Source organism: Pholis gunnellus, assembly GCF_910591455.1.
Source record: "Pholis gunnellus genome assembly, chromosome: 3".
In the NCBI taxonomy this organism is placed as follows: Eukaryota; Metazoa; Chordata; class Actinopteri; order Perciformes; family Pholidae; genus Pholis; species Pholis gunnellus.
The window spans coordinates 20,581,512-20,602,976 of NC_136529.1; the positions used below are offsets into that span (position 1 = coordinate 20,581,512).

General features: G+C 41.3%; 3 protein-coding genes across 4 annotated transcripts; all 3 read right to left on the reverse strand.

The window, feature by feature from the left end:
- Window positions 1–3,009: 3,009 nt before the first annotated feature.
- drd5a (dopamine receptor D5a) lies at window positions 3,010–4,433 on the reverse strand (the record flags this gene model as incomplete). Its single annotated transcript, XM_079184319.1, has 1 exon — window positions 3,010–4,433. The coding sequence occupies exon 1, from the start codon at window positions 4,390–4,392 to the stop codon at window positions 3,010–3,012; it is 1,383 nt and encodes a 460-aa protein (XP_079040445.1). The 5' UTR covers window positions 4,393–4,433.
- A 3,321-nt stretch (window positions 4,434–7,754) lies between these two features.
- On the reverse strand, window positions 7,755–13,337 carry otop1 (otopetrin 1; the record flags this gene model as incomplete). Its single annotated transcript, XM_079184836.1, has 6 exons — window positions 7,755–7,925; window positions 9,219–10,126; window positions 11,916–12,046; window positions 12,224–12,282; window positions 12,612–12,748; window positions 12,953–13,337. 6 exons carry the CDS (start codon window positions 13,335–13,337, stop codon window positions 7,755–7,757), a joined length of 1,791 nt encoding a protein of 596 aa, XP_079040962.1.
- A 2,667-nt stretch (window positions 13,338–16,004) lies between these two features.
- On the reverse strand, window positions 16,005–20,728 carry tmem128 (transmembrane protein 128). Of its 2 annotated transcripts, XM_079156870.1 has the most exons (5): window positions 20,588–20,728; window positions 19,124–19,256; window positions 18,673–18,834; window positions 17,486–17,594; window positions 16,005–16,703 (listed from the first exon to the last, which is right to left on the reverse strand). In XM_079156870.1, the coding sequence occupies exons 1-4, from the start codon at window positions 20,685–20,687 to the stop codon at window positions 17,495–17,497; spliced, it is 495 nt and encodes a 164-aa protein (XP_079012996.1). In that variant the 5' UTR covers window positions 20,688–20,728; the 3' UTR covers window positions 16,005–16,703; window positions 17,486–17,494. The 2 variants fall into 2 exon arrangements, with proteins under 2 accessions (XP_079012996.1, XP_079012995.1); XM_079156869.1 differs by having other exon boundaries at window positions 16,005–17,594.
- Between the last annotated feature and the right edge of the window lie 737 nt (window positions 20,729–21,465).

Consider the following 21,465-nt stretch of genomic DNA (forward strand, 5'->3'; position numbering starts at 1 on the left):
CACACTGCTGGGACCAAACGCAGAAAACAAGTTAACACCTCATCCCCTGGGAATGCTGCATTCTTTCTTATTCTGTACTCATTTAGTCAATGAATGCCCCAAAAATGCCTTGGTGCATGATGACATTTTTTAAATAAAATAATATTTAGTATCACCTCTTCAGTTTCAGTTACATTAGATCAGCAGCAGCCGCATGCACATGTTCCGGTATTAGAAATGTATAATGCTGACCTTCGATTAAACCCTCCATATTAGGCCATGTTTTTAAAATGCGGTGTCAAAGTGGTTCCATCCATCTGCAAGGTTTGATCAAAATTGCGCCAGCGTCATCTTCAGTCTTGAGATTAATCACAGTTCAAAGAGTTGTCGCTGAGATATCACCTACGTCTAGATTACATTTCCGTCACTCAATTGCAATGCGTGACTTATATCATAAGGTGTTATACATATAGGCTATTTATAGCATTTGAATGCAGTAGGGTCAAATATGGTTTGAACGGCAACAAAACTATTCTGAAAAATTACAGGACTTGAATGTGACCATGAATGAGACATTATGAGGCATTATTTCCTCGTAGAGACTTCAATTTACTCCATACTCCAGTATTCCCATTTGATTCTACTTTAAGCTTCACTCCACTGCATTTCATGGGGACATAATGCTACCTCTTCTTGCTTCACTGCATTTATTTGTATGTATGTCCCAAGTGAGTTAAATCAACTGACATCACTACCCTTGCCAAGTTGGCCAGGAAAAGCCTCCAACACAGTGACTGTGGCATCCCAATCAAGTCATTAAAATGTGCTTCACCTTGAGCTACATCAGTAAAATGTTGATTATGCATTAATGCTTCAGCACGAAGAATCTATGAATATAATATGTAATATTCACTCACAGGGGGGTATTTTTGCCTTGCTTGTAATACTTCTTCACATTGCTGTGTTGGTACTTTTACATAAAAGAATACTTCACCTATTCAACAGTAACCTTTTTGAAAAAGTAAAAAAGCGATGCTGCTTAACCAGAGATATTGGTATTTTTTATTCCATGCAGTCTTCTTCCTTTTATTCACAAAGAGCTGCCTTTTATCTTTCAACCTATACTAAGACCTGACACAGTGAAGGGATTTTCATAAGGTTGGTTTTGTCTTTTGCTGGCAGAAAGACTGAACTGACTGATGCTTTTGGCAGTTCAACAACATGTGTTCACTGACGTTATTTCACCGGGTTTCCATATGAAAGTACTTATATTGTTTCAAAGACAATTAAGCCACTGTGCGTATAAGTGCTGGTAAATAAGGAGACTCCACCATGAAGAACACTGCTGCTTCTTCAGGGTGTGCCATTTTTATTACTCTACATACACGCACAACTGTCTCTTATCAGCTGGATTCAAGCCTCTCTCCCCCTGCCAGAGGAAATAGATCAGCTGTCTGAACCTGTGGAAGACAGGTAATTCTGAGGAAGTGTCCTGGAGGAGCAACAGCCTATACAATGCACACCACATAAACATAATGTCCACCTGGGACCTCTGTTGCATATCATCCCCCGCTCTCTGTTTCTCTGCCAACCTTTCTTGTCACTCTGTTGTCAAACTGTCCTTAGAGGGCAAACTGACAAAAAGAAAACAGGTGAAAATCAACCAACCCTGAAAAGTTTGTCCCTTTGTGAAACCCCATAAACTCTAATGTGACCTTCAAGAAGATAACAGAGCACTCTGTTCCTGTCAGCATGATAGCATTTTATTAGACAAATGATGACACTTCACTGTTTAAAGGACAGTAGTATACATTCAGATCAGGTCATCTGTACAGTACAAAGATAGAGAGAGGTGTTGGAGAGGTGATGTATGACATCCATTTGTGTTGGCCCAATAGCCTTGTCTGTGTGTATGTCTGTGTGTATGTCTGTGTGTGTGTGTCTCTGTGTGTGTGTGTAGGCTTTGTATAGTAACAATTCCTCCAGTTGATGAGACGCTGTAGCCTTATTGTGTCGCAGTTATTGATTCACACCTTGAAATCACACCTCGACAGCCTGGATTCTTTCTTTTCTGTTGCACAGTCAGCTAGGTTAGAGCTGACTGTGGTTGATAAAGCAGAACCATTCAGTATAGTTTTGGCCTCAATGAGAAATGAAAGGTCACAGAAAAGAATCAGAAAAAACTCTGGTTCTGTTCAAAATTCTTTGATTTGTATTAGTGATTCCACTGTAAACAGGCTTACTTTTACACGTTCATATATCATTACGTTTTGTACATTTTACATTTGCTCCATCAAAGCCATCTGAGTCTTGATCAAACTGCAGAACAGCCAATATATGGTGCAGAGGGGGGGGGCTGAGGAAGTCGCTTGGGGGGGGGGGGGGGGCTGCAGTGGGTAAACACGTTAATACTGCATTTTGGCATCATGTAACTTCGTACAACACATTCCTTTCAAAACTCTTCCTTAAATAAGATAAGGCGCTGAAATGACTGCATGAGTATATAACTATCTTGGTTGCACTGTCTGTAAGGCTTCCCTCAGTTTTCTTACTCAGTGGAAAGGCGGGCACTGGATACACTAGGTTTTTAAGCAGCAAAAAGTTTCCATTTTTACAAACATTATTTTTTCCTTCCAAGTGGATGGACATGAGACGCGGACGCTCCGACTAAAGCCTTCCGGTAAACAACAGCTTCAACGACACCGAACCTATAGACAAATGAACACAGACTTCACTTGTCATGTAAATAAACACCAACACATCACTTTGTTTTTTTTTCAGAACAGGACAACAACATCACATGTCATACATGACACAATGCGGGGGCAGGGTGGCCTAGGTGGCTACAGAGACGTATGCGCCCTGCTGAAGTGTCCATGAGCAAATCACTTCATCCCTCATCAGCTGCTCGGCTCAGTGGACCCTGAGCTGGGGGCTCCTTGTGTTGAACAGCTTCCGGGACAAAGGAGGTGAATGAGCGATGACTTATTATCAATACATCCAAATACGCACGGGGAGACAGAGTTGGAGTCAGTGTAATCCGTTGGGTGTGAACGGTGACATCCTGTCAAGACTGATATCTGCCTCACAGTCCTCCAAGTCACAAACCGAGTCGGTGGCGTTTTCGTTGTTGTGAGAAAACTGTGAAATCCTGTCGAAAGTCTCTTCATGCTCAATACATTCAACCACGTTGGGGATCATGTTGACATATGCATTCGCAATTTCCTTGTGGATGAGGGTGTCATGATTGTATGAGACCAGCTCGTTGCTGATGTTAACTGTTTCCACTGGTGTGTTGGAGCAGAAATTGCGACAGCCCAAGAGGCTGGCGAATGCCTTCCTGAACTCGGCGTTGAAGGCGTAAATGATGGGGTTCAGGGAGGAATTGGTCCAGCCGAACCACACAAAGACATCGAAGGTCGTCTCGCTGACGCAGGGCAGACCCGCGTCCCGGTCAGTGGCCGGTCTGTCGCAGAACGGGACCATACAGTTTAGGATGAAGAAAGGTAACCAGCAACACACAAAGACACCCATAATCACCGACAGAGTTTTGAACACTTTGGTTTCCCGTTTAATCGACGTTTTCAAGGTGTTGTGGTGTTGGCACTCAATTCTGTTTGTCCTGCAACTTTGCGCGTGCTCTGCTGCTCTCTCCAGGGAGGCTATTCTTCTTATTTGTATTTGTGCAATCCGGTATATTCTGGTGTAAGTCACAATCATAATTGCCACGGGAATATAGAAACTTATGAAAGAGGAGGATATAGCATACTCTCTGCTCAGGCTGGAGTCACAGTTTTCCTCTATATGCGGACTCGTGGAAGAGTTGTGCGTCCCAGCCATGTCGTCACTGCTGGCTTTGTGCCAGTTTAGCTGAACCGGTATGAATGAAATGAGCACAGACAACGTCCAAGTGATGCTAATCATGACAAAGGCAACTCGCTGGGTCATTTTCCTCTCGTAGCGGAAGGGGCTGGAGATGGCCCAGTATCTATCCACGCTGATGATGCAGAGGTTGAGGATGGAGGCGGTGGAGCACATAATGTCGAAAGCTACCCAGATGTTACAGAAAGTGCCAAATGGCCAGTACCCCGCCACCTCCGCCACAGCTTTCCAGGGCATCACCAGGATGGCCACGAATAAATCCGATAGAGCCAGGGAGACGATGAAAATGTTGGTCACTTTGGTCCGCAGGTGTCGAAAGCGCAGCACCGCGGAGCAGACCAGGATGTTACCCAGCAGGGTCCATAGGATGAGCAGAGACAGCAGGCAGCCCGTCAGCGTACGCACCACTATATCCTTCCCCCCATCTTTTGTTGCCTCCGTTTCGGTGCTGTTCCACATGATCTCTCCGAGGGGTGCTGGCACGGAGTCAATCCCATGCACCGATGAGAGATACTTCGCTGGGTTCTCCATGTGAGTGCGTCTTCAAGTAAAACTGCAGTCCATTGCTCCGTGCGCGGACACGGGCGCAGTCATCAGCCATTCACCATATTCTCCCCATCGACTTGCTCGGCTGCCAGCCTGGTGTGGAGTGCAAAATAAACGGAAAGAGATAATTGATCGCCTTACAACTGTGCCGAGCGACGTGCCAGGTGCGCCGAGGGGCTGGAACGCAGCACGCAGTGGCGAGCACATGTTGCAGCCCTGCCAGTCCGGTCGTCTTACCCGGCTACCTCTGCGAATCTCTCAGTCCACGGTATCCTGAGCGCGGCGTGGGTGCGTAGGGAGTCCCTACAGCCTAACGCACACTAACCATACACGAGCTGGGCGCACACATCACGCCTCCTTTTGGGGGTGGTGTTACGCACAACATCGCACTGCGTTAGAAAACGGGTGTGAGGAAGCCCTAAACATTTTTTGGGACTCCAAAGTGTCTTATTGGAAACTTTAAACCAGTTGGCAGTTTTCTACCAATTATGGATTGTCTATCGTCTCCGTGCGCATTATCCATATCTGACACAACACTGCAGTGACAGGAGTAACAGTGGAGCGGAGTTTTTTTTTTTTGCTGGAACAAAGTGTGTGTGAACTGCATGGACACAAATAAGTAGCTACTGGTTGCATTAAATGCATTTTATGTTTTGTATAAGAGGGTTGGAGACACACCCATCCAGTACAAGCTTTATAATCGGGGGGGGGGGGTGGCACTTAGTCTCGCATGCAGCCTAAAGGAACTGCACTGCCAGAGCTGTCCATGGTGCTGTCTGTCTGATTATTTATTTTAGATAGATAAATATAGATAGAGGGGAAACACTGTAGCCTGACTTGTACAAAAGCAAGCCCTCTCTTCGGAAATACATTTGGTGAAGTCAGTCTCTAATAGGCTACAGCGTAGATATGTTTAACCTTCAACCCATCAGTGTTTTCTATCTATCTATTTGTCTTTCCGTCCGTCCATCTATCTATCTATCTATCTATCTATCTATCTATCTATCTATCTATCTATCTATCTATCTATCTATCTATCTATCTATCTATCTATCTATCTATCATGGATAAATCAATATTTGTTATCGCTGAATACTGGTGCTTGTTTGCCCCCTGACGACCGCCGACTGGAGGTCATAGCTCACCCACTTGTCAGAGTAACCGTAAACAGACGAGTCACATTCACACTCTAAGCGGGCACGTTGAGCCAGGAGCTCCGAGCCGCTGCGCTTTGTCTGCGTAACAGCAGCAGCGCCGTTTCCGGCTTTGAAACGTCACGGGTATTTTTAGATGTGTCTGCGTGCCTGTCAAATCGTTGTGACACTACGTCAAAAATAATCTCCCGACTCCCGATGCCAAATTCTCTGGAGTAACCTATAATATCGGGATGTCAGGAGGAAACGTGTGCCCGGCACAGGATTTGATTATTTACATACAGACATCACTTCAGATGCACAACCAATTCATTATCATTATTATTACTCTGAAAGATCAAACGCGTGATGCCTATGGACCTGTCTGTCTGGCCAAATACGATAATGCTGTGTAGAACAATTTATGTAGAACACTTTGTTGCATTTAAAAAAATTCACCGAAAAACATAAAACATGATTGTGTGTCACACTGTTTATGTTTCCCTTCATTAAGATGTTTGTAAGAAGCGGGCATTAATTAAGAGGTGATTGCGCAATAATCCAAGCTGTTGTTGCCCATATAGTACATGGGCTTTTGGACTGTCCCATCGAACTCCTTAAAAAAAGAAAAACATAAATATGTGGCGCCATCCTGTGGTGTAAATGTGTACTACAGCTGCTGCCTATTCAGATGTTCAATGACGATGTAGCAACAGTCAGCAAAGACATCCTCGGTGTGAAGGACAGCAGATGTGACACATCTCTTGTATGAAAAAAAGAAAAAAAATCTTTATTTCAAAAGATATACATCCATCACTATTGTACACATAATTTCATAAGAGCACCATTTCATTGGAATTTTACAAAATCGTGTCACAGTGTCTGAATGATGATTTTGATCAGCATGACAGTATTTACAAAGATTATATAATATTGTAGTTTGCACCTAAAAAACAAGGATTTTACCACAAGTTGGCACATAGTGAGAGCACACACAGCAGATAGCACCAGGTTGAGAACTGACTGAAATTATACATTGATTTGATACAAAATTGTACAGTACAAGTATACAACATTATCCGTATAACAAAAAGAAACAAGTAATGTCACAGACTGGGATGGTTTTTATTGCTGATCTTTCAGGTGTAAACATACAATCTCTGGTCTGGTGTAAGTTGTCATCACAACAACATTTATTTGGTATAATAATTCTGCAACTATTTTTGATACAAGATTCTTTTAACAATGTAGATGCACCTGATTTGAACACTTTTCATATTACGCAGACATTAATTCATTGTTATCAGGATATAAAAAGGACCATTTTTGGACAGTAGATTTGTTATCACAGCATATACTTCTCAATATAATGTGGATACAGATACTCCAGTATAATCAAAACAGTGCTACCTAGTAACATCATTTTGAACATAACTTTCCATTCAACTTGACAGAACAGAGAATCATCGTACAAAAGGACATTGATGAACCTTAAATTACTGAGAGAGGCAGAGAACTATAGTCCAACTCAAAAATATGATTTCAAATATAGTGCTAAGATTGTCACTCTTTGTAGCTCAAGTGTTGCATACTGTTCCATTAGACTTCTACCACTAAGATAATTAACTGAGAACCATATCCATATACAGTATGAACATTTCACATGCAGAGAAAATATGGGTCAAGTTGTACACCAATGCACTTGTGGCTCTGTTGAATACAGTACTATTAGTTGTAAGAGACTAACAGGTGTTTCAGTGGCTTAGCTGTAGTATTTTGAGAGTAGTCTATTATACACTTTCAACTACTAATATGAAACAGTACAAAATACGTGTGTCAGGTTCAGCATGTACATTCTACATGCTAAACCAGTAAGTAAAATCTACTGAAATGTGACTACAGAACAAAAGTACAAAGGGCCCTTTTGACATTTTTAAAACCAATGCTCCTTTTCATCACCTTTTTTAACAAGTCTCCCATTATACAAGATAATTCCTCAAGGAACGCAGGCTAATAGGTTCCGTCCTCCTCAGTTATTCCCACACTCGGGGCTCTTCGTTCCGTTTGTCTCCGCAGCTTGTTTTTAAGTCTGTTGGAGTGTGACTCAGACTGCCTCCTGAACGGCTGACCTGCGCTGTGAGACGCTCTCGGGAGCTGGTGGTGACAAGTGTTCTTGTGCATGTTATCTGGCATTGTCAGTCATCTGCTTTTCTGTCAGACCCGGCGGAATACCTCAAACAGCGAGGCAACTGAGTGCATGCGGTAGAAAAGGTTCAAAGGAATGGCAAAATTGAGAACTGTGGTCCATATGCTGAAACCAAATGTCTCTTGTTCCAATCCGTTGTCGTACTGTGGGCGGCAGCCAAAGGCAGGAAGGATCCACAGCTGAAAGAAAGACAGAAGTTAAACTAGAAAGGTGTAGAGTGCAGAGTGCAGATCTCTGCCAGGTGTGTCTGCAACAACTACTGTTGTATTGTGTGATTAAATGAATACAACCCACAATTAAGTGTTAAAAAAACACTGAATTCAAACTCAAAAACAAGCGGCAATGTATGCAGGCAATTGGCTCAAAGTCGTGGTATTAGACACTTCATACAATCTTGCCAGTCCATTCTGTTAGCGTTAGCCATACACATCGCAAACTGTTATCCTCTCACTGGGCGCAGATTAGCAGATGGGGGGGGGGGGGGGGTCGGAGAGGCACTCAGCTGTGTTATTACTAGTGGCCCCAACAGGCCGGAGGCCGGTTAAGAATTGTGAGTGAGGATTCAGCAGGAAGTCGATGGCAGTATAAAACAAGCAATAAAAGGTGTTTGGAGAAAGTGTGAGTCACATTCACAACTGTTTTATCACCTTATGAAGTTGTTAGCAGACAGTTGAATATATCTGAAGGATAAAAATGCCCCAATCTGACCTTTTCAGTTCAGATACCGATACCTGGGCTTTGGGTATTGTCCCATACCGGGTGTCAATCCAATATGAGCGTTTAGTTATTAGGCTGTATGCCTCACTGTGTGGAAGTGACTGGGATCATTCTTCTATGCAGAATCAGGCTTGACAGTAGATCACGTATACAGTATTTAAACATAGAATTAAATTGCTCCATTGTTACCGATACCCAATCCAGCTATTTGAGTCAGTATCGGCCCAATATCGGTATCGGTGCATCCCTGTTAGCAGACATGGAGCAACATTAGCACTCAAGTTGAGTTTCTAGCAACCTCCCATCTCCCTTAGATCTGCTCTTGAAAGAAATATCTGTCTCTTTAACAGCTGGATGTATGTTCACCATGTCACTAACTTTTTCTGTCAATTAGGCAGTTAACATACAATAGTTTCTCTGACATGTTTGCTCAAAACAGCTGCCAGCCATGTCTGGAAACACGGTTGATGAGAGTGGTGAGAGTGAAAACAAAAATAAAAGCTAAAACGCTACCAAGAGCTGAGGGTCTCTACGAGTGATCTCTGTCACATTACACATCGTCAGTTGAGCCATTGTTTACAAAGAAATTAGGTGATTTAGGTTCTAATTTTAAGTATGAATTTGGTTAATTAAATGATAGAATGTTTCAGAGAGTAGATTGCTATTATTTTGAGTTTCTACACAACAAAGTTCCCTTCAAATTAATTTCATCTCACCTACATTCAGTTATCAAGTTGACAAGTATAAATGCTTACCGAAATGTTGCACATTATCAGGAAGACTGCGATGTTCTTCAGGATTTGCCTCTTTATATTTGTGGGCTCCTTTACTTTGTTTCCCACAGGCAGCGGCACCTCAGACGGTTTCCTCGGACATCTGTACACCTGTCCGCTTTCCTCCTGGTCGTTCTCCATGGTGACGCAGGTTCTGTCTGGCGTCTCGTAGGCCCGGTTGATGATGCCGTCGTACGGTGGGGCCAAAGCGGACGTCACCGAGAAGATTTCTGGAGCAGCTGGTAACTCAGGGTCCTCCCTCTCTCCATCCTCTTGCTGCCGATACAGGGACTCTACAACAAAGAGGTTCTGGATGTACTTCTCCAGCACAATGAGCAGAGAGTAGATGAGGTTGGTCCAGCGGTAAGGAGGACTGCTGTTGGTGCCAAACACAGCCACTATGCTGCACCAGGACATGAGCCAGGAGCCAATAGAGGACCCAAACAGCAGCTCTGTGTCCAACTGTCTGGACGGGTTCTTGGAGGTGTCCAGTGGCATGTGGTCCGCTCGATATATGAGCAGACCTGAAGCACTGGCAGAGCACATGAACACCAGCATGACAATGCCGTAAATATAGAACATGGAAATGGCTGACTGACGAGTTTTGAGGGATTCTTCTACATGGGTGACGTAGACCACCAGGATCCCGATAGTGCTGGCCAGCGCAAGTAGACCCAGAATGGGGCCTACGGTCAGGCCTTGGGTTTTAGTAGCCAGCCTCTTACGGTTTGAAGAAAGGTCAATGGTCCTTCCAATGTTCTTCCACATGACGAAGAGCATGGCCGAGACAAAGATGTGGTATTCGACGTTGAAGGGATAGAGATAGAAGAGGCTGCTGGAGAACATGGAGCAAGTGCTGGTGGTGCAGTTACAGTGGGGCTCTGAGTGCACTGCAAAACAAATAAAAACAGATGCAAATTCGTGAGAAATATATCTATTTGCTGCCCTAACATAACAAAATCACATCCATCTATCAGGACATAATACAATACTAATAGGAAACCAAACACATTAATATTAAAATAAACATGAGTAAAAAGTGATTAAAAAACAGTATATAATTATGCATAGGATCTCACAAAATGAAAATAGACTAAATGTAGAACATAGCAATACTTCATTGTGTGCAGTTCAGTAATATACCTCACTTTACAAAAACACTCAATGAATGAATGAAAACATATTATATCTGGACCGTACCTCTGTGTGTAACTTCATTTTAGTGATTCAATATGATCAATTATTTCAAATATGAATGCTTTGAAAGCCTTCAGACAAAAGTATTACTACTGAACCTTTTCTTCTAATCCAATCTAATCTTGAATGTTTCAAGAGAACCACTTTGAAATGCAGATTAGGTTCATTGGCATCCTTTTGCTCCCGTGCAATCTTATTTAAACAGGAACTGCCTTAGAGACAGCATCAGAAGCCCTCATATCTATTCACCAAGGAAGTGTTTCCCAACCTTTTGGCTTGTGTCTACTTGTCAGTGCTGTATATCTACTAGTTGTGACCACTTCAACCACAAACACTTGTTTTATTGCAATCATTTTTAGAGGTCTGAAAGTGTCAAATTAGCAGTAACAGACCAAAGATTAGATGAAAATAAACACAATCCCAAAAACTGTGTAGCAGAAACAGTCTTGTGACCCCTCCATTTCTTTTTTCAATCTATTATCTGCCACTGATCTACATTCATGCCCCCAATGATTTGGATCAACAATGAAGCCTGAAAGCAAAATATCTCCAAGCAAAAGAGGGCCCTTTAAGTAACTTGTTTTAAGATTATTTATGGTATTTATGTTTTATCTCACAACCACTAGGCAACTAGGCAAACAGGACGGACAATTCTTTATTGACGTTCTTTTTAATTATTTTTGGATTTGTTATGAAACTTAAATTTGAAGTAACTGTAAAGTCCAGTATTTGTATTAGTTTTTACTAAAGTGTAACTTTAAATCATTTTGATAGCAGCCAATAAAATCAAGTTTGCCCATCACGTTTGATGGGCAATATTCATTAGTGCTATTCTACTGATTTTAATTGGACATTTCACTCATTCGCTAAATGTCTGAGCATCTTAGATGGTGATGACTTTGCAGTTTTTATACTTACTCCCTGTCAAGGCCACCACAACACGATATGGTAATGCTGATCTCAACAAAACCTTACCGTGTGCCCCACTCCCCCCCTCCTACCCCCCCCCCCCCCCCAAAAGGCCACCACTATGGTACTGCTGCCTTTAATTAAAAAGGGAACAACAGTCAGGGTGCAGCCAGCCTCACAGTCAGCCGGATATGAGGAGGAGCAGCCGAACCCCCCAACCCTGAGCTTAGATGTATCAGTTACTGTAATTGCAGCACCCTTGGGAGTTAGCAGCCAGGGAACAAAGCCGTCTGAGGTCAAGCGGGGGGTTGCCAAGGAGGGTGGTGGTGGCTGAAGTGTGGGGAAAGGGCTGGGGAGAGGGCCTCAGCACTAGCAACACTGTGTGTCTCCTGAAACCTAATAGAGAGACGTTCGACACAAACAAGACCCACTGGGCTGCCGAGCTAACCTCCCTTCCCCTCGCAAAAACCTCCTCTCCTTCCTTTTTCTTTCATCCATTGAAGTGAGCTCTCAAGTGGACTATTGTATTTGCCTTTATAGGTACAAGCCAGCAATCAACCCCTTGGCCCTTACCTATAGTGAGGTTTCCGTAGCCCAGGGCAGAGAGTCTTCTCTTATGGTTGTTTAAGAAGTGCTCGGCTTCTGACATCACACCGTTGCACCAGAGGAGGAGGTTGGTAAAGACTGCATGTATTACACCAAATCTGAAGAGACAAACAGTTGAAAACAAGGTTGATGAGCAGTTAACTAATAGCATACGGCAGTGTTATGATACAATATGTGGTTGTCGCTGGTGAGATGTTTCATGATTGTGGTATCAAAACGTGCTTTTTGACAACAATTTAAGTTTTGTTACTTAATATCACACATATTTCACATACCTCTCAAATGTTTCAAAGCTCTTGATGACATCCTTGATGTGAAACCAGAGAAAATGCACCTAAACAAAACACCAAAACCAAGACACAGAACCTTAATGTAAAGAGCCAGACAAAACATAATCCAAAATATCACTTGATAAAACATATTTCATAGACAGCAAAATCGACTTAAGAATCGTTTAAATCCCTTCATCAGAAGGATTTTGTCAGTTACACTCAAATAGCACGGACAATGACAGGATTATATTGTTGCAGTAACTCTGTGCTCGCCTCAACAACAAAGAGCACATTATTCAAAGACCTGGTTAAGTGGTGCACAGAAAGAAAAGGAAAAAAAGCACTGAAAGATTATCACTTTATTGAAATGAAAGTTGGGTTGTAAACGTACCTGTGCTATGGTGTGAGTTGCATGGATGACAGGATATACCCCGAGCACTGCCGACACACAAGACTGATAGCCAACATAATACCCGATTCGGAACGCGTCCATAATCAGTGAAAGGAGTGCAAGGAGAGTCAAACCACCTACCAAGAAAAAAGAAATAAAGATCAAGTTATTGCTGCCACACTTTGGCTTTATAGCCAACAAATAAACTATCAAACATAAATCCTTTTAAATATTATAGTTTTCGGATGCTTAAAGAAATACCCTCTGTCATCTCCAAACGCATCAGTTTGCTATTTTACGCATTTACTGCTGTAATCTGGCGCGTAATCTTTCAAACTCACCTCTTATCCAACATGTGGTGGCGTGGACGTCTTTCTCGGTCCGCGTGTCCTTCTGTCTCTCCCGCACCAGGATGTACCACATCATCCAGATCAGCTGGAGGATCATGAGGCAGGTGACAAAGGACAGCAAGTGCTCTTCCTTGACAGAGGGGCCATGGTGCGCAACAGCCAGCATCAACGCCGCCCCGATCAGCAGCAGATTTGTCCCGTACTGGCCGCTGAGGATCTCTGCGTTCTTCCTCGGATAATCCCCTGACAATCTGAGTTTTAGTTTAGTGAAAATCTTCTTGTCAGGCTCGGAGCTAGACGACGAGGAAGAACTGTGACAGTACTTGTTCAGACACATAATATCCAGGCCGCTGTGTTCCACCATGGTGGGAGACATGCAGAAGAATTGCAATGCCGGGAGAGGAGTAAAGTCAATGCTGCGCGCTATAAGAGCATTTGGGGGAGGCCAGGTGCCTAACCTGTTGCTACAAGGTGGGGATTCAGGCGAATAGGTACCGTGCCAAACATGCTAATTCAATCTTCAAGGTCCGGCTCAGTGGTCACGCATAGTTTCAATGTCCAGCCTCACTGAGGATGGATTTGATAGATGCCATTGTCATCTTGTAACCATGAAACTGAAATTTCTGGTCGTGTAACAGGCTCGCTAGGAAAATGGTAGATTGCGTTTCACTCTTTGGTGATCCCAGACCCCCGTCCTCTTGAAACTCCCATATGTTTCAGAGAAATCACTGGGCTTGCTGTGCCAACCATTCACTGCCTAAAGAAGCAAAAACACTAAGCACGGAATTATCCACAACAACAGAAAAAAACGAGCTTCGCTCAAATCCACCTCTTCGGAGCAGCTGCCAGACAGTCTTTCCAAGTCTGCTGAAATCCTCTCAGGGTGGCTATCGGGTGATAAGCATACAGTCCTTGATGAGATAAAAGGGAGGATGACATTTCACAAACCTGTGATTTTTACAGGCGGAGGCAAGTGACCTGCCCTGACAGCGCTTCAAATCCAAGTGCCACCTCCTCAAATCCTTATGTCCACTTGTGGTAGCTAAAACTTTGCTCTCAAGGTGAAAACAAGTAGGATCAGATTTCAATGTTCGAATCAACAATGGCTTTTTGTAAGTGGGTGTCAACAAGGAGAACACTGAGACCATCAGCACTGAGAGCTCTTATGGATATGACCAATAGTTCAATAGAGTGGGCGGATGCGCGCAATCAGCATAACAACAGAAGGACCGCTCACACAGATTGAGAGGTGAATGGTGTGAATTTAGGATAATATGGTTAATCAGGGTCTTTGAATAATTACCTTATTTTAAAAAACAAATATGGCTCTATTTTTGAAAACCAACCTACTTATACAGAAGTGAAACAGAATTAGTGAAATGGATACACATAACACAGTGGCTTCACAATAGCTCCTATTCAACTTTAGGAGTCTTCTCAGTCCCTCAGGATAGTGAGTCAACCGAGTCCAGCAGCATGACTCAGAAAACATAAAAAACAAGTGGTTGGTGGTTGAAATAGAGTGAGGACATGGATATTTGGGGGTCAATTGGTGCAAAAAAAAATAAACGGTCACTAGTTAAAGTGCTTTGGTGAACAGCAGCAATCCTGATTTATTACTATTATTTTCAAAATAAAAGTTTCTACACTCATTTTAGTATCCATTGATTTCCATTTCTCTTAATAATTCTTAACAGTTTGTAAACTGTTCATTCTTATGTGTGTAACACAAACCTTAATGTACAAGTCCAATCTAGGCGTCGTAAACATAACCTGATGGGTTCATGCAGCACCACACCTGGCATTAAATACATGCTCATAGGTCAAACTATTTCCCATCGGTAGCATATCGGAGATCTGCGCACGGCACGTGGAGAAACCAACGCGCGCAGCTGTTGTTTTGTTGATAGGCGTAAAATGTGTTTTGAAGTTGGTTAATAGTGAAAAGTGAGGACACATTGGCTGTGATTAAACTGTTTTGCTCATCTTTGGGACCTCATTAACCTATCGTGAGGGACACTCCACAGGGTCGTCACGAGGGTTGGAGAGATGATTAAGCTTTTCTCCTTAACGGCACATCAGCTGATGTCTGAGTATTGATTTCTTAATCACTGAGAATCAGCCCGACAAAGAACAAGAGTAAGATCTATTCATTATCTGGGAACTTTAATGGGCGATTGACTAAATCTAAACATTTTTGATTTAATCTGGAAGTGTTTAAATGAGCTCTCTGTCGTTTGCACTCCAACGCCCCCAAAACAACCTAATTTAATCTGAGAGCAGTTTAAGGACAAATCAATAAGTGATTGAGAAAAAGATTAGTTTTTTTCTTATCGTCTTTAAAAACAAATGCTTATTTTTCAAAGCTGAAGATAGATTTTAGGTACTTACGTCCAGTGAGTAGGTGATATATTTTAAAATGTGCCATATTGTAGATTTAAGAGCCCAACAAACATTTAAACGTATACCTGTAAACATGTATAATAATATAACCTTCTGAAAGAACATTTTAAATGCTGCCTGATATTTTTACGTGTATCATAACCCTTTCAAGTCAATATCTGAATACTTCATCCACCACTGGCATGTTGACCATCAGTAATGAACACACTGAAGAAATAAATCAAACTGAAAAAAAAAATATAAAGAAGTGATGATTACGTTAAAAAAAACATCTTAAACAAGCCTTTAAAATCCAGTACATGGGGTCCAAAGTTCAGATAAAAATGTTATATTAGGCAAAGGCTTTGCTATATATCAGAATGAATTTTACTATTTTATACATACACACATACATATACACACTGTATATACATATTTATACATTTTGAGGCGTCATCTTGGTCCAAGTTAAGCTTTGCCAATATTTTGGATTTAGATGTTTTAGATGCAGTCTCAGGTCCATCAGGTGCATCTTCTATTGTGGACGTTTTCAAATTATTGATTTGTTCAAAGTTATGCTTAGTCAAGCAATAACATTTATAGCAAGTAGTGAAATTCGTTATAAAACTTTATTTCAGAAAAAAACAAACATTTTACAGAATTTTACTTTTTTTTTTATTAACAGTTATGAATGGTGGAACACATTTACTCCATTGCTTATACACATTTTTCAACATTTAAATAGAAAAGGCCATTTTCACAGCACATTTTAATGGGTCACCGTAGGAAAAGCAAAGAAATAAATAGCACACTATAAATAACAAAGAAAAGCCAGTTGTTTGCTTCAGTTTCAGGGTCCTGGGGCCGTAGTCATAAAGCTTTCTGAGAGTTTCTTATTAAGCAGAGGAGGAAATGGTGGAAAGAGAAACAGACGCTGAATGACAGTAAGTGAATGAATCACTAGATTGTATTACTGTAATGTTTGAGGTTGATCTCATTAGAGATGCGCTCACATCTCCCACTCAACGCTAAAACACCAGAAATGAAAGTGATCACAACACGAAGAATGGTTTATAGATTTGCAAATCTATGATTAGGCCTGTCGATTTCACTATACATTTTTCTTTGGGATCCACCAATGACACGTCTTTAAAATAATGTGTCGTATAGCAACAGGGTCAACCACACCTCCTCACTAAGGTAAACGTTTCTATCCCTTGCTTGCTCAGAGTTGCTCTGAGAAGTTTTCTAAATCACTCCTAAGCTAAAACTCCTTGCTAGAAATGCTTCGGCTAAGTTCTCAGATTGTTTGTGAATACGGCCCCTGGTGTTGTGAATGGTGGCTCAATATCATACCTTCCTGAAACACATTTAAACAGAGCAGACCCATCGTTAATGTTATCAGTAACCACTATTATTCAGGAACACCTTTTCCTACAACAAGCCAAATGTCTCAACACTCAACACAATGCATCACATTTTATTGACACAGTCATCATTGTTTCTTTGGGAAAACACATCAGTGATAAATCATAAACGGAGACGGTTAAACTCTCACCGACAACACAGTGATCCTACCATGCTGAGCTGCTCAACCAACAGGATCAATAGACTGACCACAGCGTTGTCTGTTTCAGGACAGGGGGTCTACATCAATCAGCTGTATATATATATATATATATATATATATACAAGCAATCTTAAGTTTCAAAAGACACATGTTGCTGATTTTGATTACGTTTCAAATGTTTGGTGCTGTGTTAAGTGCATGTGTTGTTTCAGAATGTGGCCGTACACCATTATGGTCAGTGTGTGTGTTTCATTTTGGTGCTAGAATGTGTAAGATTTTTGGCATAAATTGTCTTACAGTGCAATGCAGTTTGTTGATTCAGTTGTAAACTTGACATTGCTTCAGAAATATGTGTAGGTAATGGAGGAAAACTATCATAAGACATTGTGGATAACAAGACTATGTAACGTCCAGATTCTTAAAATACGAAGCGTTGGTATTAAGTATTTAATGAGACAATATTTCACTTTCACAATGTAAGGCCAAATAAAAGTTATTTATTCACTTCAAAAGACATTTCGTGAAACTCAAAACGACAGCTTTAAAAAGAAAAGAAAAAGCATTATCCTCACCTGTCACATTCATCCAAGCAAAGAGATGAACATGACCACACCCATGAACTGTGTGAAGAGGATGAATGGAGTGAAGAAGGACCACACTGGCCACAGGGCCATGTTTAGGCTGCAAGGAAAGTACAATAACGCTTACAAACATGCACAATATGAATTAGTATTGATGAATCATACATTATTGATTAACTAGTTTTGCCTTTGACCCACTTTCTTCCAATCAGTGGCTCCAATCAACCATTTAAGCGACACAACTTTTTATGAAAATGTGTTCATAATTTAAACGAGGTGGATTATCTAATCACATGACAATCTAGAAAGGTGCCCTCAGTAGAGTGCAGATCTCTGCCAGGTGTGTCTGCAACGTCCACAGCTGTAATGTTTGATTGAATGAATAAAACACACAATTGGATAACGTCCCGTCTACACTGCAAGTGTATCAGGTGTGTTTTTCACTCACTCGTCTCACACAACAGATACGCTCTCATTTGAATCCATGCAGGTGTCTGCACACAGCTCGTCAATAAGCGTGTAAAAATCAGGTTGATGTCCAATTAAAAAAGGCATGGAAAGCCATCGAAATCAATAAAAGTGAGCAAACTGTGTCTCCGGGCACCGAGCAGCGCTTGGGGGGGGGGAGGGTGTTATCACTTTCGACCCCCGGCCGGGGGCCAGTTAAGAGCAGTGAGTGAGGAGTCAGCCGGCAGTCAATGTAAAACAGGCAATTAAGAGGCCATGTCCCGCCCCTTTCAGTGGACCACCATGGGGCCGTAGTTGAATTGTTTGCAAATCAAGGAAGCCATTAATAGTTATTATTATTATTGCCCTACTCAGCCCCTCATCAACCACAGACAATTCCACAGTGTATTAATGAATGGGTGCTGCTGAAAATATGCGACGGTAAAGGTCCCGCCTCACACTGCGTTAAGATGCATTCAAATATTCCAAGCCATGCTCACCCACACAGGTGTGTTCAATAATGTAATTTCTTGTTACTATTTCGACGACATATATGTTCAGTAAGCTGATGATATTTCACTTCTAATCATGCGCGCAGAGAATTTAAAATTGCACATTTAAATAGGAGAGGTACAGGAAGTCAAATGTTCTTTAGAAAAAAAAAATCTAATGCTGTTCTACTTTCTTTGGTCTCTAAAAGAGTTAGTTGATCTGTTTTTTTGCTGTTTTACCTGCAAGATGCAGCGATAAAGGCTGCGGTGGTGACCGGAGGAATGGCAGGGTACTCATGGTCATAGTGCTGGATGCCTTTGAACCACTCCAGGTACACAATGCAAAACATGGCCAGAGACAGGCAGATCCCGAGGAGTCCCAGACCCACATTGAACCACCAACTGAAAAAAACAGGGGTTAAAAGGAGGAAGACTCATTTAAGACCTGAAGGTATAAAGAGTGGGTGAAGCTTTTGAAATACAGAAGATGGGATTGTTAACTACACCACAAACAGCTTCTACGTGTTATCAGACACCAGGGGTTTCATTGATAACATGTTGGTACATGTTATCAATGAAACCCCTGGTGTCTGCCTGGTGTCTGATGATGATTGTTATCTATGATGATGTGTACAGGTAATTCATAGCAAATATACAAAAAAAAATGTATTCTCTCTCTTGACTCAATCACCTTTTGATGTCATCATTCTCCATGATGTTGTGGAGGAAATCCACGTAGTAGGTCACACCTATAGATGCCACGATCCAGAAAATGGAGTGTCTGTTAATGCGAGGGAGAGGTTTAGCATCTTTTTCCTCCTGACCTGAATGGCAATAGAAAAGAAAGAGTTTCAATTCATGGGTGTACATTAAGAGGTCTAACTACGGAACAAAACAACTTGATTCATAGCAAATTACACTTAATTATTACCTGAGAATTGCCCACCGAAGTGTGGCTACAGTCTGAAAGTATTGTTCAACACTATCACACTTCATGACTCAGTAAAGTGAAATACTAAGATAATAAAAGTGTTACAGTATGGTACAGAATTTACTACTAAATATTAGTTTTTTTCTTGCTATAAAAAAACGTGCCAATTCTCCGACCTTACAGGTTTAAGGAGCTTTTGAGGTGAAACCGATAGCTATCTTTGAGATAATCTTACTTCTCAGAGAGGTATTAATCTCTATAATTTACTGGTTGATTAAACATATCGGAGCCCATTGTTGGCTGCCGAACTGCTTCAGCATGCAGGTCTACTCTGTGCAGAGTTCACAATGAACTTCATGCCCTAGACAAGTAGTTGACCTACATAAATGTTATTCCTGGTGGTCCATCTTATATACAAGATAATATTAGACATTACATTACAGTCATTTAGCAGACACATTTATCCAAAGCGACTTACAATAAGTGTATTCAACATAGGTATTCAAGAGAACTACTAGTCACCAGAAGTCATAAGTGCATCTCCTTCTTTTAAACAAGCATCTAAGAGCATAAACCAGAGCAAAAGTACAGAAACAAACTAATACGAATACAGTAAGTGCTAAGTGGAAGGCTCTTCCAATAAGGATCACTGACGGTATGTAAACTGGGGGGGGGGAAGCAGCCATTAATAATAAAAAGGGTTAACCACTTGATCAATATTGTGCCTGCTACTTATATTACAGCTATTAGTCTACACTGTCAAAGAGACAGCCCTTAGATTGAAGACAGTGTATGAGTGACTCTGTATTGTGTTGCTGAGCTGGCACAGCATTTGCTGCCCACAGTCAAAACAATCAAGAATTGTTGTATTTCTGCCAGTGAAGGCCTCAGAGTTTGTCCACCATACAATAAGATCTTTCTGCTTTATCTGGTATAGTTTTGTGAAGGCAAAATGGCAAGCTGTCAAAAGATTGTCTAGCAAGTGGTCTAACGTTACAAACTGGCCATTCAATAGATTTAACCTATAAAAGATAGCTACTTTCCTACAAATACTGTTAGCTCAAGTTAGCTATCAGGATATCCTTATATGACACTTAGCTAACGTTACAGTGGGTGTGTTAAGTGTCCAAACAAGAGCTAACGTCACTTAACGGTTGTTAGCTGTCAGAAAACTAGTCGAAGTTAGCCAACAGTGTTAGCCAACACAATCTTTCTGAGGCTTACTCTTTTCATCTTCGTCCCCATTTGTCGATGTTTGCATAAGAAACTCCGCATCTCTCTTAAATCTATTCCGCAAAGTTGCAAGCTCACTGTCGTTAAGCATTGTGTTGATGCTATCTTTAACTTACACTAGCTCTAAAGGCTGACTAGTGATCAGAATGGACTTCCTGTTAGACAGAGTCGCTTTTATATGACGCACTTGAAAACGACAGCTGTAGTTTTTCAGTTTAACAAATGTCAAGGCATAGCTAAAGAAAAACGATGAAAAAAACAATGTTAAACAAACAAAGTAATGTTCTTCATTAGAAATGTGTAAGAAGTATATTTAAAAAAAAAGTATGCCAAGTACATGAGGAGGTCTTCATTTTAGGACATTGCATATTTACATCCTTTAAATTTCCTTTGATTCCTTCTTCAGTGTATTATTTATGTATTCTATTTGCTGGTCTTTGTTTGTGCAAATGAATAAACTAAACCGACAACGTCCACAAGGTCCCTTTTGAGTTTATAAAACAATGGTTAATCCCCCCCCCCCTCCATTTACATGTATAAATACAAAAGAGAAGCAGGTTATTCAATAGCAATCTCTATGGGACCAACAACATAGGACTTGCGATGCTTACACCAATCTCTACATTTATAGTATGATTACAGTGAATGATTGTTACATCTAACATTTGCCAAAACAAAAGGTAAATATTATTTCATTATCTGTACCCTACTGCAGAACACTACGACAATCCTTTGAATAAAGAACAACCAGGTGTTTTGAAGCACATTTTCCACAAAGACTATCTTAACACGAAGCAGAACACCCTCAAAGGGCTAACAGGACGCACTTGTTCCCATTCCACAAAAACTTTGCAAAATGCATAGTAGCT